Source organism: Amblyomma americanum, chromosome 4, assembly GCF_052857255.1.
Source record: "Amblyomma americanum isolate KBUSLIRL-KWMA chromosome 4, ASM5285725v1, whole genome shotgun sequence".
Lineage (NCBI taxonomy): Eukaryota > Metazoa > Arthropoda > Arachnida > Ixodida > Ixodidae > Amblyomma > Amblyomma americanum.
Genome location: NC_135500.1, coordinates 202852739 through 202865619, shown reverse-complemented (window position 1 = coordinate 202865619; position 12881 = coordinate 202852739). Strand labels below are relative to the sequence as shown.

Here is a 12881-nt window from a genome sequence, read left to right as displayed (position 1 = left end):
TTGGGGCTGGCTATGCATCTTTGAACATCGCTCGTATGTGTTGCATGCGGTGTTTTAGTCTTTTTTTCGCGCTGTTCTAAAATGCCTAGAAATTCATTGTCGTGAATCATGTCGTGAGTGGCAATCCTTAAACAAGTCAATTTACTCGATGCTTGAGCGGGACGCTCCGAATTGGTGTGTACATTCCAATGCGCCCCACGCAGACGCAGGATACATGTTAGAGCTTAAGCTCGGACACCTATCAATTTTTAGTGGATCAGCGTAAAAGGAATAGGGACAGTCAAAGTGAATAAATGGGCAAGATCATCACTCGTCGGTCGTATCTATTCACTTTGCGCTGTTCGACCAAAAATTAATACTGCCGTAAAACTAGTCCAACTTTCCGTTATTTTGGATGCTTATGTTGCGAGAAAGTAGTCATAGTTCCAAAGCGGCACGTTTTTGCTTGCAACAATAGTTTGGTGTATGCAAACACTTAGGAGCCGGAAAAAAAGTGCATCAAATGAGTGTCTTTCATTGTTTGCAGTGCCGATATTCGAACGGGATAACAGGCGAATTCTACTTTAGTAGGTGATAGTGTGTGAGGAAGCTGAGAAAAGGACTGGTCAAAAGCAGTTTTTAAATAATAATTGTACCAGCTAGGAAAACTTTTGCAGCAATCTAGCACGCCAGTTGCTTCAAAACTTGAATTTTTACACATTCTCACGTCACGTCACAATATCTCGGCACTCAGAGAGACAGCTGAGATCATCTCCAAAGCTCCGGAAGGTATATGATAGCAGAGGTTGCAGATCATAGACCTTTTTACATTTGGCTTTTTGGGTGTATATTTCCACTGGACTGTGCCAGCAGCATTATCATTGACGGATTTTATACGGGCATCTACTGCACATTTGCAGCACTGTCGAACACGTGAAAATGTCTATAGGAAGCATCGTTTTCTGCTATCACCCAAAATTGTCTACAGGAGATTTCAGAATTGCGAAGTTGAGTTTCGTGCCTTGAATTCCTCAAAGATAAAAAGAAACTTGCCCTGCGCCTGTTTTGTTCTCCTGCTCTCGATTTCCGTCTCTATGGCGTTTTTCATAACGAAATTGCCATCACCAACGGGTACACGCTGCTGCCATGGCAGAAGATATCTCGGAGTTTGGATTAACGCCTTTTTCAAAATTGTGAGCCACTCCTTCTGCAAGGCCGCACACGAAAACAATGATGCCAAAGCCGATTGCGAAAGAAAAGCACGCGTGCAAAAGCTGTCGTCTTCTGGCTTAAATATTTATGTATTAATGCGAAAACACAAAAAGCCTCATCAGGAAAAAAAATGTGTCGCAGGTCATAAAATTCGCCCATTGGTTGGAGGGATGTGACGTCACTTTCGGTACAGGCATCTAAAGCTTCTAATGTTATTTCATTGCCAACATATAAAGCAATTAGGCGTCCTTGTGAATTTTCTTGCAATGGTGACGTCACGAGCAGTTGTCGAACACTGAAGTCAAGTTTCAGGGCTTTGTCTTTGCTTGAATCGGGACCTGTGCCACAATTAGTCTGAAAACACTGTAATGTGGCCCGGACAGATCAATAATTAAAAACGAATACTTGTTTCGTATAAATGTACCTATCTGTGCCTTTCAGATAAATGAAACGTGATAAACATGCGAAGTTAACACGTTCATGTTCTGCTAACAAACATGCGCAAGATTATACCTATAATTCAAAATTACAACCTGTTGGTCTGAGAGCACGGGAAAAAGAAAAAAATAATACTGCTGGCGTGCGAAAACAAGCACTACTACTCTTTCATCACTGTTTGCCGAAGGTAATAAAGGCAAGCGTCTAAACTTACAAACTACTCTTAACTATCAGGAACGAAGAGCAAGAATACTAGCCGGAGTTCGTGACGCACATTACTTTGCGTAACTATAAGCGGTAATAGTATTTTTGTTATGACTTGTTCCCCATCATTTAGATGCTCATCCAACACTCACTTTACATTTCTTTCAGGCGTGATACTTAAGCCTGATCTAAACATCGTGCAGTCTGCATATGAAGGTGTAATGTACAACTACAGCAACAGCAATGTCGCCCAGGAGATCAAGTTTAAAGTGAAGACTAACTTCGCTACGCTTGAGGACACCGACCTCTTCTCCACCAGCAGGACACGTAAGTTGGCAATCGCCGGTGGCACATTTTTTGTTAATTACTTCATGCCGAGCTGGGTGTTCACATCACTTGCTAGTATGCGTATACGCGCAGGGCCTAGATGTGAAGAGCGCAGCAGAGGAAACAGATTTCTCACATTTATTCATACAACTGATCAACATGAGCATATATCTGAAGAGAGAGGGAGAAACAAGCCTCACACTCAATTCGGTGTCCTACTAAGCGCTTTCCTAAGAGTGGTTCCCAAGAGTGGAGATAAGGCTAGTGTTTGAAAAGGAAAGCGGCCTGCGAGTGCTAGTCTCTTTTTATAGTGCTTCTTTTGAAACGCATAAAACATGTTTAGCGGAGAGTTGCCATTGAGCCTATCTAGTCTGCTGCTGGGTAAGAAGTTAGGCAACTACATTTCTGCTGCGTTTAGAGCTTCGTAAAAAGTTCGGCATTGGGCGCAGTTTTCGGGGCTGAACGAGTGAGTAAAGAAGCTGAAGAGGCGAGTGCTGTCTTGTAAGGTTATCTCGAACTTCACTGAATGCAGTGCTTCAGTCTGGAAACAAATAACATAGATCCCAGCCTTTATGTGTGTCTCGATTAACAGCATATGAAGCGCATAAGGGATGCTTTAATTCCTATGTGGAGCCAACAGGGGGGTGATGAGGTTGGCCCGCAAGTGCCTGCGATATAAGTCTTCCCCTTACAAAATTTTTTAAAGAGAGTCTATAGACTGTCAATAGACTTATGTCTATAAAGTCTTAAGGCTCTCTATAGACAAATCTTAGATAACAGTCTATAAGCAATACGAATCCTATAGACAGTCTATGGACCATCTATAGATTTTTGGCCATACACTTTTAGTAGACTTATATCAATACACAGTCTATAGACTATGAATAGACAAAAATAAATATCTATAGGAAGGCAATAGAACCTATAGGAAGTCTATAGACCATTTTTGTAAGGGTCTTCACTGAGAAATCGGGCCTTGTGAAGCTTCACAGTTTGGGAACAGTTGCCTAGATGGGACATCTTTAATTAAGGAACTTTCGAAGGGTTTCTAATCGAAGCTACCATTTATTTCTCCATGAGTCTTTTCCTCTTCTTTTAGTACTCCTTGCGTTCTGAAAGCTATACCTGAGGAATTGCGCCAGCACTTTTTTTTTTTATTCGAGATGTTTCCCATTAGACGTAATGAGAAAGGGAGAGAGGATATGTGAGAAAGTTAGAAGAAGGAGTGTAGACAAGCCTCGCTTAAAAAGTGGCAAAAGTTCTCAATAAAGCGATTATCGAGTGCCCACTTCAGATAGCCGCCTTCAACGTCCCATCGGATCATGTGCGTCAAGTCATATAACTGCAAAGAGTAACTTTTAGAAGGCTGAACGTACTGCGCCGTTTTGTGCATTTTCTGCCAGCATAGAAAGAGCATAGAAAGCAGAACTTTCTATGCTCTTGATGCCACGCTGTTTATGAGACAGCCTTCTAGGGTTTATTTACTCTTTTTAACTTTTTCAACGGTGGTCTTGTGAATGCGTTCTTCTCTTCCTATGTGGAAAGGAACCACTCAATGCTCGCAGTTAATTTTTTACTACATTATAAACGGCTTATTGTTCAAACGAAGGACGGCAGGAGTGGACACATATCTAAGCAATGGGCCACATAAGTGGCTTAGGGGCCATTAGAGCTTGCCTACTTGTTGTTAAAATATTCAATATTTATTATGTTAGAAGAAATGGGCATAAAGAAACCATTAACAGAACAGCTCTTCAAACAATTCTAGAGTCCGTTTGTTTAAAGTGATCGCCAAACAAGAAGCCTGGACAATGAAGCTACTCTAAATTATTCGATTTCGTGAGATCTTTTCGTGGCACCCTTCGGTACCCTTGGAGTAACGATGATGGTTCCATAATGTTGTGAATAGCGAATGAGGAATGTGGCCTCGACAACAAGTTTGAACAGTCGCGCACGCCTTATCTGGTCTCCACCTTCGTTCAGAGCCATTACTGACGACACCATGCAGCAGATGGGTGCACTTGAGTTATCAAAGAGGTACCACATGCCGTGATTAGATGACAAAGTCAAGGCATGACGCAAAAAAAAAAGAGACGGCATGCATGTTGTGCGTCAGGTCATGTAACTGCAAAGAGTAACTTTTAGAACGCTGAATGCGCAGCGCTATGCGTATTCTGCCGTTTTGTACATTTTCTGCAAGTATAGGAATGCTCCTTAGCTTATGTTGTGGCCATTCTCAATGTGTAGAATGGCCACAACATGTGCAGGTAATTGTTCTGGTATACGTGTCAAGACATCTCTCAAAAGTTTACGATCTTTTGAAAACGGCGCACTCAAAGTTACATAGGCAGACTAAAAAGCAAGAGAGGCCACGTTTTTAACAAAATGAACATTTAGTTTGCTGAATGAAGTGAAAAACTTTTCTTTGTGCTGGATCGTTCCAGAGAAACGAAACTTGATCTTATCAGAAAGACTGATAAAAATCCTTTTTAACTTGCTGCATTATTTTGCACTTGTCATACTTCGATACAGCCAAGCATTCCCTGAAAAAAAAAAATCTATTAAGCTCCACTTTGTTAGCGTCTCGTTTTGCTCTTCGCCAAGAAATGTGTGGAACTGACGGCGGCATCAAGCATAGCTCACAGGCCTGGAACCTGGACACAAGTTGCCACCCTCTGGAGTTCGATAATGTCCCACGAGGGATGTATTGTATGTGTTCATCGAAATGTGGTACCCTGTTTCAATATATTGAACAGCAAAAGTTAAGTTACCCCATTAACTGCTGTCATAGACTGGCAAGGTTAGTAAAATTGCCAGCCGCCGCGATGGCTCAGTGGTTATGGCGCTCGGCTGCTGGCCCGAAAGATGCGGGTTCTACATCGGCCGCGGCGGTCGAATTTCGATGGAGGCGGAATTTCAGAGGCCCGTGAGCCGTGCGATGTCAGTGCACGTTAAAGAACCCCAGGTAGTCGAAATTTCCAGAGCCCTTCACTATGGTGTCTCTCATAGCCTGAGTCGCTTTGGGGCATTAAACCCCCATGAAAAAAAAAGTAACCCCCCCCCCTCCTTACCCCCCCCCCCCCCCTTTTTAAATTTCTACGTTGGCATTCTCAGAAGCAAATAAGTACGCAAGGAAAGAGGCTGCCGAGAGCGAATATAATCTAACGCTGTAGTTAGGCAGGGAAAGGCGATTTGTCCGGTTTTTAGTGTTTGCATGCAACTGTTTTTTCTGTCTTCCGTCATATAAGGCACAGATCTGAGAGTCTGTTTCGGAGGATGCTCTGATAGTTCGGCCTGTAACGAGCTGTTGGTTATACTTACGTGCCAAAGAATAGTAATACAACCACCCCAATTCGGTAATCAGAATCAGGTTTGCTTGTTCTGCTTTCGTTGCATTCATCAACAGTTGGCTTGAACCGCTTCCTTGCGTCCGCTTATCTAGCTCGTCATTTTTAAGCCAATCTCAGGTCCAGCCTTCATTAGGGCCACGCCTTGCCTCCAGTATATATATTGCTGGCCGTTCCAACCAGCAACACTATTACCACGTTTGGCGCGCTTTCGCCGCGTCCCTGCCCATGTGATTGCCAGCTGAGCGTTGGGGGCCTGACAGTCTTTTTTTGTTGACTCGCTACGCCCCAGTTGCTAGGCGACTGTTGGGAGAGGAGGAGACACGGGGGGGGGGGGGGGGTGAGGCGGCAACAGTGCAGTCTCGCCTCTCTCCTTTCCCGCTCGTCACGTAACGCGCTCGCTTTTGTATAGCTTTGCCCTCGCGCTTTTTTCTCGCGCCCAGCTGGCTTAGCGAATCGCCATGGAAACATATCGACCGCTTGATTGTTGTTAGAGCCGTTCCCTTAAGCGCGCTGCGTTTGAGTTCCGTTCACTCACGTTGCATTTCGTTCCTGTGAGGAAATCAGGTCGCACTGTGTCCGGCCCAGGTTTCGCGGAAGTTCAGATGTCCTAGTAACCGAATCCAGTTACGAAGACGGACACGTCAGCTGGATGAGCATTCCTTGATGCGTTTTCCCGACTTTTTTCGTCATTTTCACTATGAAATCATTCTTCCTAGAAGAAAGAAAACAGAAAACATTTATTGTGGAAATTAACACTACAATGATTTAATAAAGTCGCCTGCATTTGTTCCCTCGGGGATTATAGACTCAGCAAGAAGGGTGTACTATTTCACGGGGACACGAGGCAGCATACTATTATTCTATTTGTCGCTCTTTCACTAAGAACTCCTTAAAAACATTAGTCGTTTTGCTTTAAACCAGATCTGACAAACAATGGCTTTCAATATGCCGTATTTCATCTGAAGTGGTCGGTTTAGAACGCCAGTGTCTTGCTGCACTTCGGGAACGCTGATTGCCTGTATTCCACTAACCATGAATGCGTGCACTCGATCTCATTGTTTTCATTAAGTGCGACGGACATTTAAAGCAGACGACACTGCGTCCACTACTAGTCGAATTCAGGCTCCTCAATTTAGCATTCGTGTTACCGCTACTCGTAACACGCTCGTTCTTGATAAGCTCTTAATGTGACATTAAGTGGCGTGATGTTATATGGCATTATTGAATAGGACTGCTATGACTGTATTATAATAACAACTAGGTATGAACTTTCCCGCCTAGAATAAACGCGAAAGCCAATCGCATTAGCAGAGAGCCGTTATTGCGAAGCCCGCACAGTTATTTTTTCTATTCTGTGGCAACGTTTACACAAACAACAGAAAAAAAATAGGCGGGCTTGTTAGGAAAGAGTACAAGGACCGTAAAAAACTGTTCCTGCACTTGTATATTGTTGCTGTTTTCAACTACTGCGGCGAGAAGCTGCGCCAAGGCAGGAAACTCGTGTTCTATGGAGGACAAAATGCAACTCTTGGCTCTCAGAACGTCGCCTTTTTTACCATACACTCCTGCTGGACTTCGAAAGAAGCAGTGGCCGTCTGATAAATATTGAGGATGATTGCAAGAAGGGTACTCTTGCTGCATCACAGGTCGGCGAGCAGCTGAATTATCCCGCGGCCGAAAACAGATGACAGGAGAGTGGTGAGGTGTCGGTAGGAAAGATCATGCAGAGAGGAGAAAGAATTTAGAGCCGGTAGGTGTCGATGTCGCTTGATTCTGCAAGATGCAATGAGGCAGTCATTTGTAGATACGAGGCTTGGGAGTGGACCGTGAAGTCACTCCAAAACCGCGAATGTAGACCAAGGAATGTATTTAAGTTATAGTCACCTGAACAAATCTCATTCAATGAAACCAAGATGTTTGTTTATCAAGCAAAAGGTAATAAAGTTGCATTCTAAAGTCATTTGTAGATTTATTTTTGTTTTATTCATGCAAACCCGAGCCCGGCCACGGTGCGCAGGAAGTCGAATAGCTTATTCCTTGCTCCTCCGTCAACGACGCAGTGTGCGAGCAGCTGCGCACCAACGTGACGACGGTCGTGGTGTCGAGCACGTCGCACTCGTCACTGGCGCTGCAGTCGTTGTTCAAGAACACCAACGTGCCCTACGTGGCCACCTCGTACCAGGAGCACTGCAGCGTCAACGTGGGTGGCAACCTCAACCTTCCGTCGGCTGACTCCTTGGGCGTCTCGCTGCTGCCTGACTATCTGCCGGCCGTCGCCGAGATGGTGGACCACATGGGCTGGCCTGGGTTCGTCTACGTCTACGACTCCGAGAACGGTCTGGCCAAACAGTCTTCTTCGCTTGCCTATAGACAATGCAAACCTGATATCGGCCCGTGGTGCCCAAGATTATTTTAAGTAATGCATTGTACTGTTTTACTCTTGATAGGATATAGCATCACCCAGTCGGGCATTAAAGGGCAACTGCATAGGTTTTAGAAATCGACGAGCTTAAAGGGGTCGAATGCGGTAAACCTGCAGGTAAAGCTTACGAAGTCGTTTTGGGCTAGCATTCGAAATGGTGACGTAATCGCCGATTAAAATCGCGACGGTTTACAACGTTCTCCGCAGCGCACAGCGCCAAGTGGGGGCGCATGATGACGTCATCGATGGTATGGGTACATTTCCAACGCATAAACGCCTGCTTTGAAGGAAAAGAACCAACACCACTGAAAGCAAAGCCCGCCGAGAGTTGTTTGGCAGCATCCAACGAGGCACGGCGGGGTGTGGCTTACGGCAGCAGTAATTTTGAAATCTTACCTTCCATGACGTCACACCAAGCTTCCCTGCACTTCTCCAGTGCTTTGAGAAGGAGCTTAAAATTCTATCGTCGATTACGTAACTATTTTAAACGCTAGCGCAAGAACACTTGACATGTTTTGCCGACAGTCTATACAGATTTTAATCCTTGAATATCGTGAAATCCTCAAAAAGTGGTGCAGTTGCTCTTTAAGTAAAGGAAAGTGTTCGCAAGAGATTGCAAGGAAAAAATATTGAACACCTATTAAATGTGCACGGAAGAACCCTTGAATGCATTGGATGCAGAAATGGCATTTTCAAGAGCGTCATTGCGAATTTAAACTCAACTTGTATGTGGAGATAGGGCAAGGACGGCTTCATGGGAAGGCTGGCTTTAGCAGACATATCCTGTAGTGCTAGCTTGCAGGACAACATAATTTATTTGACACGCAGGCGCCATGTGGAGTGCTAATTTCTTCAGTTACCCCTCTCGTGTGCGAATACATATTCTTTAACATGAAGCAGCAGGAATATACTAACTTAATACGGTGGTTGGAGCATCAAGGAATGTTTCAAGGTGCACAGCGCTATTCAATGCGCTATTCCATGTGAAGTGAGAATGAAGCACATTCGACTCACCAGGTTACCACTTCTGTCGCCATCCAGGTCCTTCCAAGCTGCAGCGATTGCTGAGCCACACGTACCGGAGCCCGGTGATGGTTCGCTTCGCCAAGCGCATCACCAACAGCAGCGACGCCAACGACTTCCTGCGCATGCTCGAGACGACGGACAGGGAGAGCCGCAAGCACGTGCTGCTCGACTGCCGATTTGACGTGGCACGCAGGATCATCGTGGACCACGTGCGGGACATCTACATGGGGCGCCGGAACTACCACTTCTTCCTCGTCAACCCGGTACGCTAACACGTAACTCGGTAGATGCACTCGCAAAGATTTCGGACAGTCTCCTGTTCAGGAACGTGAATGGCAAAGGAGCCTCAAGTTTCCAAATTTCGGAAGTCCTATTCCATCAGGCCCTGACATGCCCTATATTGCAGAGATCCTTTTCTTTTTCAATTTTCGGTCGAATTACAATAGTGCTGCCCCCTTCTTGAGTGCACTATGCTGCTGTGAGACTTGAGCTTTCACTCTCACTCTGCACAATGTAGAGGGAGATTAATCGCACAACACTGTCATATCTATATTTCATTCAGCGTTAGACTTTTCAGAACGCCACTGGGCCAATTTTCAGGCGCAACTGGTTCATGCCGAATAATTAGCCGACAGTAGACTGATGAATATAGGAGCATAAGCCTTCTAAAAATGATGATTTTCTTCTTTTCTGTTAATAAAACATTGGGCTATGAATATGTTAAAGTTTAAGCAGAGGACAGTGGTTTAAGTAATCGCGGGGCAATTCGCAGAGAAAAGTGCAAGATCATTAGCGAGGCTGCCGTTTGAAGTGCAGGGTAGCCCGAGCACAGATTCGTCTTTGTGAGTTTCTCTTATGCACTCACTGCAGGTTGTGAACGAGCTCACGTACGACAAGATCGCCGAGTTCGCAGCCGTCAATATCACCGCCCTGCGCCTGGTCAGCGAGGACATCTCCCAGCAGTCGTCCCTGGACCCTTCACAGGAGCCCAGGGAGAAGAAAATCACGGTGCGTGCCTGCATCAGTCATGGTGACCCACAGAGTGATGGACGTCACATCGTGTCGAGGGAACGAATGCCAGCAGTCGTTTATTGCATCGTATCACTGGTACATTCACTGGTTGCACTGGTACATTCGCCTTTCCGCTATTGTCTTCTTGTCTGGGGCACAGCGCCTAAACCAAGCATTGAAAACATATATTTATTACAAAAGAAATTTCTGCGACTAATAGATAATGCAGCATACCTTAGCACCACTGCCCTATTGTTTAGAAAACACCAATTGCTTACACTATGGAATGTTATAAACAAAAAGGTAGCGTTAGCCACTTATGTACAAATGCATTCCGATCCTACCGCTTTTTGTCATCAGTATCTAACGAGAACACACACCTACAGCACACGGCACATATGTTGTCATAAGTAAAAAATATGTACGAACTACGGCACCCAGAAACTTAGCTACAGAATTTCTGGTTTTTTAAACGATCACCATCCTGGTAAGCATTATTCAGGAAAGTAAGTCATTCAAAGCTTTCAAAAATATCATCCCTGTGTATCTGTTGTGACTCCAGGCATAACCACTCTTTTCGTTTTTATTCTGTTGTTTCTCAGAGTATTGGCCCAATTGTACATAAATGTTCAATATGAGATAACTCCAGTTTCAATGTTAACCAACCACTCTGTATTTTCATCTCGTTTAGTGTTTATTTCATGCGCTGAATGTCTTGTGCTCTCGAATGGGAGCAAGAAGCGCGCAGACTCTATCAGGCATTCATTTGCCTTTTGGTCTACGCCGCAGGCAACTGTACCATACGTTGGCTGAATAAACTCTTTGACTCTTTGACTCATATAAAGCGACATTGGGGGAGAAGGTAGCGTTATCACGAAAGGGAACGTCGGCACATGTGTGCTCGGAAGCAAAGATAAATGCACGCACAAGCAGGTATTATATAACCAGAGTACAACCAGACACAACCAGAGTACAAGTAACACGGTGGTTTGGGCTAGTTGGTTGCAGTTCATAATGCAGACAAGTTTCGCAGCATGAATAAAACGCACACAGAAGACAAGGAACAAACAAGACGGGACAGCACAAGGTGGAGCGCGCCAACCTCTCAACTCTTTGCAGCACTATGAACGAAGTGCTACATTAGCGTTGGAAGTTGTATCAGCACTGTGCCATGATGCTATAAGAAAACCTACAGTGTAAATAGAGAGGTTGCATGCCGTCGGCCAAGGCCTGGCAGAAGATGATACAATCTAGCTGCCATGTCTACAAATGGCGAGTAGTAATTGCACATGGTGGTACAAAGAGCTTCGCAGTGTTTTCGTTACTCACATTACGTAAGTTCCCTACCTTGCCCCCCGTGCAGCTGGAAGAGGCGCTGATCCAGGACGCTGCGTCCCTCATCGTGAACACGTACAAGGAGCTGAAGCTTCGCAGCCTGGTGCCCCATCGCTACTCGTACATATTCGAGGACCACGAGGACGACGAGGCCCTGGCTTCGGGCAGGAGAGACGCAGCGGCGGCAGCCGTGCTGCAGCCTCCGCGGCTCGAGGCTGAGCTGCTCGAAGAAGGCGCCCCCGAGGCGATGCCGCAGTCTGACGCGCCCTACCAGAGCTCCGGCTGCGGCGAGAGGCCATCGGTGCCACAGGAACTCGGGGAGATCATCACCAGGAACTTGAGGGAGGTAAGGGTCTCTGGGGGTTTAACACTCCAAAGCGACTCGGGCTATGATGGACGTCGTAGTGGAGGGCCCCGGATAACTTCGACAACCTGGGGTTCTTTAACTTGGACGACATCGCACTCTCTCTTTCTAGCGTTTTGCCTTCATCGAAGTGCGACCTCCGCGGCCCGGATCAAACCTGTGTCTTTCGGGTCAGCAGCTGATCACCATAATCACTGAGCCAGCGTGGCGGCTATGGTTTATATCCAGGGCATCATTCGCACACTTGCTAGCTTATCGATTTTGCAAGGTGTCCCGTTTTCACTACTTCTGCCCAGATAGAAATAGAAACATTTTCCTCGATGTTTTATTTGGTGTTAGTGTTACAGAAGCGTCTTGGCTCGCTGCCACAACGAAATCCGTGATAGTGGCGGAAGCAGCCACGCGACTGCGACATGTCAAATTGTTTTTGTTGTCGTAAACAAACATTTATTTCATGCCTTTCGGGGACGTTACTTCCCCCAACGTAGGACCAGCCATCCGGGGCCGTGAATTAAGTGGGTGCGCTTTATTTTGACAGAGTCGATATACCAAACTTGACATGCTGTAGGAGGAGCTCCAGACAACCTTTCTTAAAGCGCGTTGTAGTGAAGTGAGGCTAGTCGAGCAACAGATAATGGTTGGATGTGGGGGATTTTTTGTTTTACTATTTTATCCACTTGTACATAGGTTTAGAGGTGTCCTGTGTAAGCAAAGGAGTCCGCTGGGAACGATATAATTATTGCCTCTGCGCCGTTTTTCTGTGCTAAATGTGCCGATATTTTCTCACGATGTAGAGACCGTTCTTCAGATTAACATTTGCCAGCAGACAGGTTCGCATTTGTGGCTGACTTCATATTCAGAACCGCTGGCGAGATCCCAGGGTGGCCTGCGGCCCTCTTCACGAGATGCTTAGGAGTGACTTGTTTGCTGAAAAAGACAGCGAACTGAATTCCAGAAGGAGGCACTGAAGAATATTTCTGTGCGTGTGTATTTCAAGTGATTTGAGACGGGCAATCTTTCCAACCCAGTTCCGGTTATTTTCATTTCTGTTAGGCTGGAGGTTTTGGGGATGTGTAAAGAAACGCCGCAATAAATATAAATAACCATGCCAGGTTTTCACGTGCAACAAATATGTCCCGCAGATGCTTATATGTGCGATTTTTTGTTGTCAACAATGGCCCTAAAGTTCGCATTTTTTTCCGCTGTCTATTCC

At 45.5% G+C, this 12881-nt stretch overlaps 1 protein-coding gene across 1 annotated transcript in view; it reads left to right on the top strand.

The window, feature by feature from the left end:
• The window catches only part of LOC144129094 (glutamate receptor 1-like), a 29088-nt gene that overhangs the window by 1196 nt on the left and 15011 nt on the right, over positions 1-12881 (top strand). Inside the window, exons 2-6 of the mRNA XM_077663005.1 lie at positions 2002-2160; positions 7571-7846; positions 8974-9221; positions 9829-9966; positions 11333-11650. Coding sequence (XP_077519131.1) covers positions 2002-2160; positions 7571-7846; positions 8974-9221; positions 9829-9966; positions 11333-11650 — 1139 coding nt within the window. The remainder of the gene's footprint in view (positions 1-2001; positions 2161-7570; positions 7847-8973; positions 9222-9828; positions 9967-11332; positions 11651-12881) is intronic.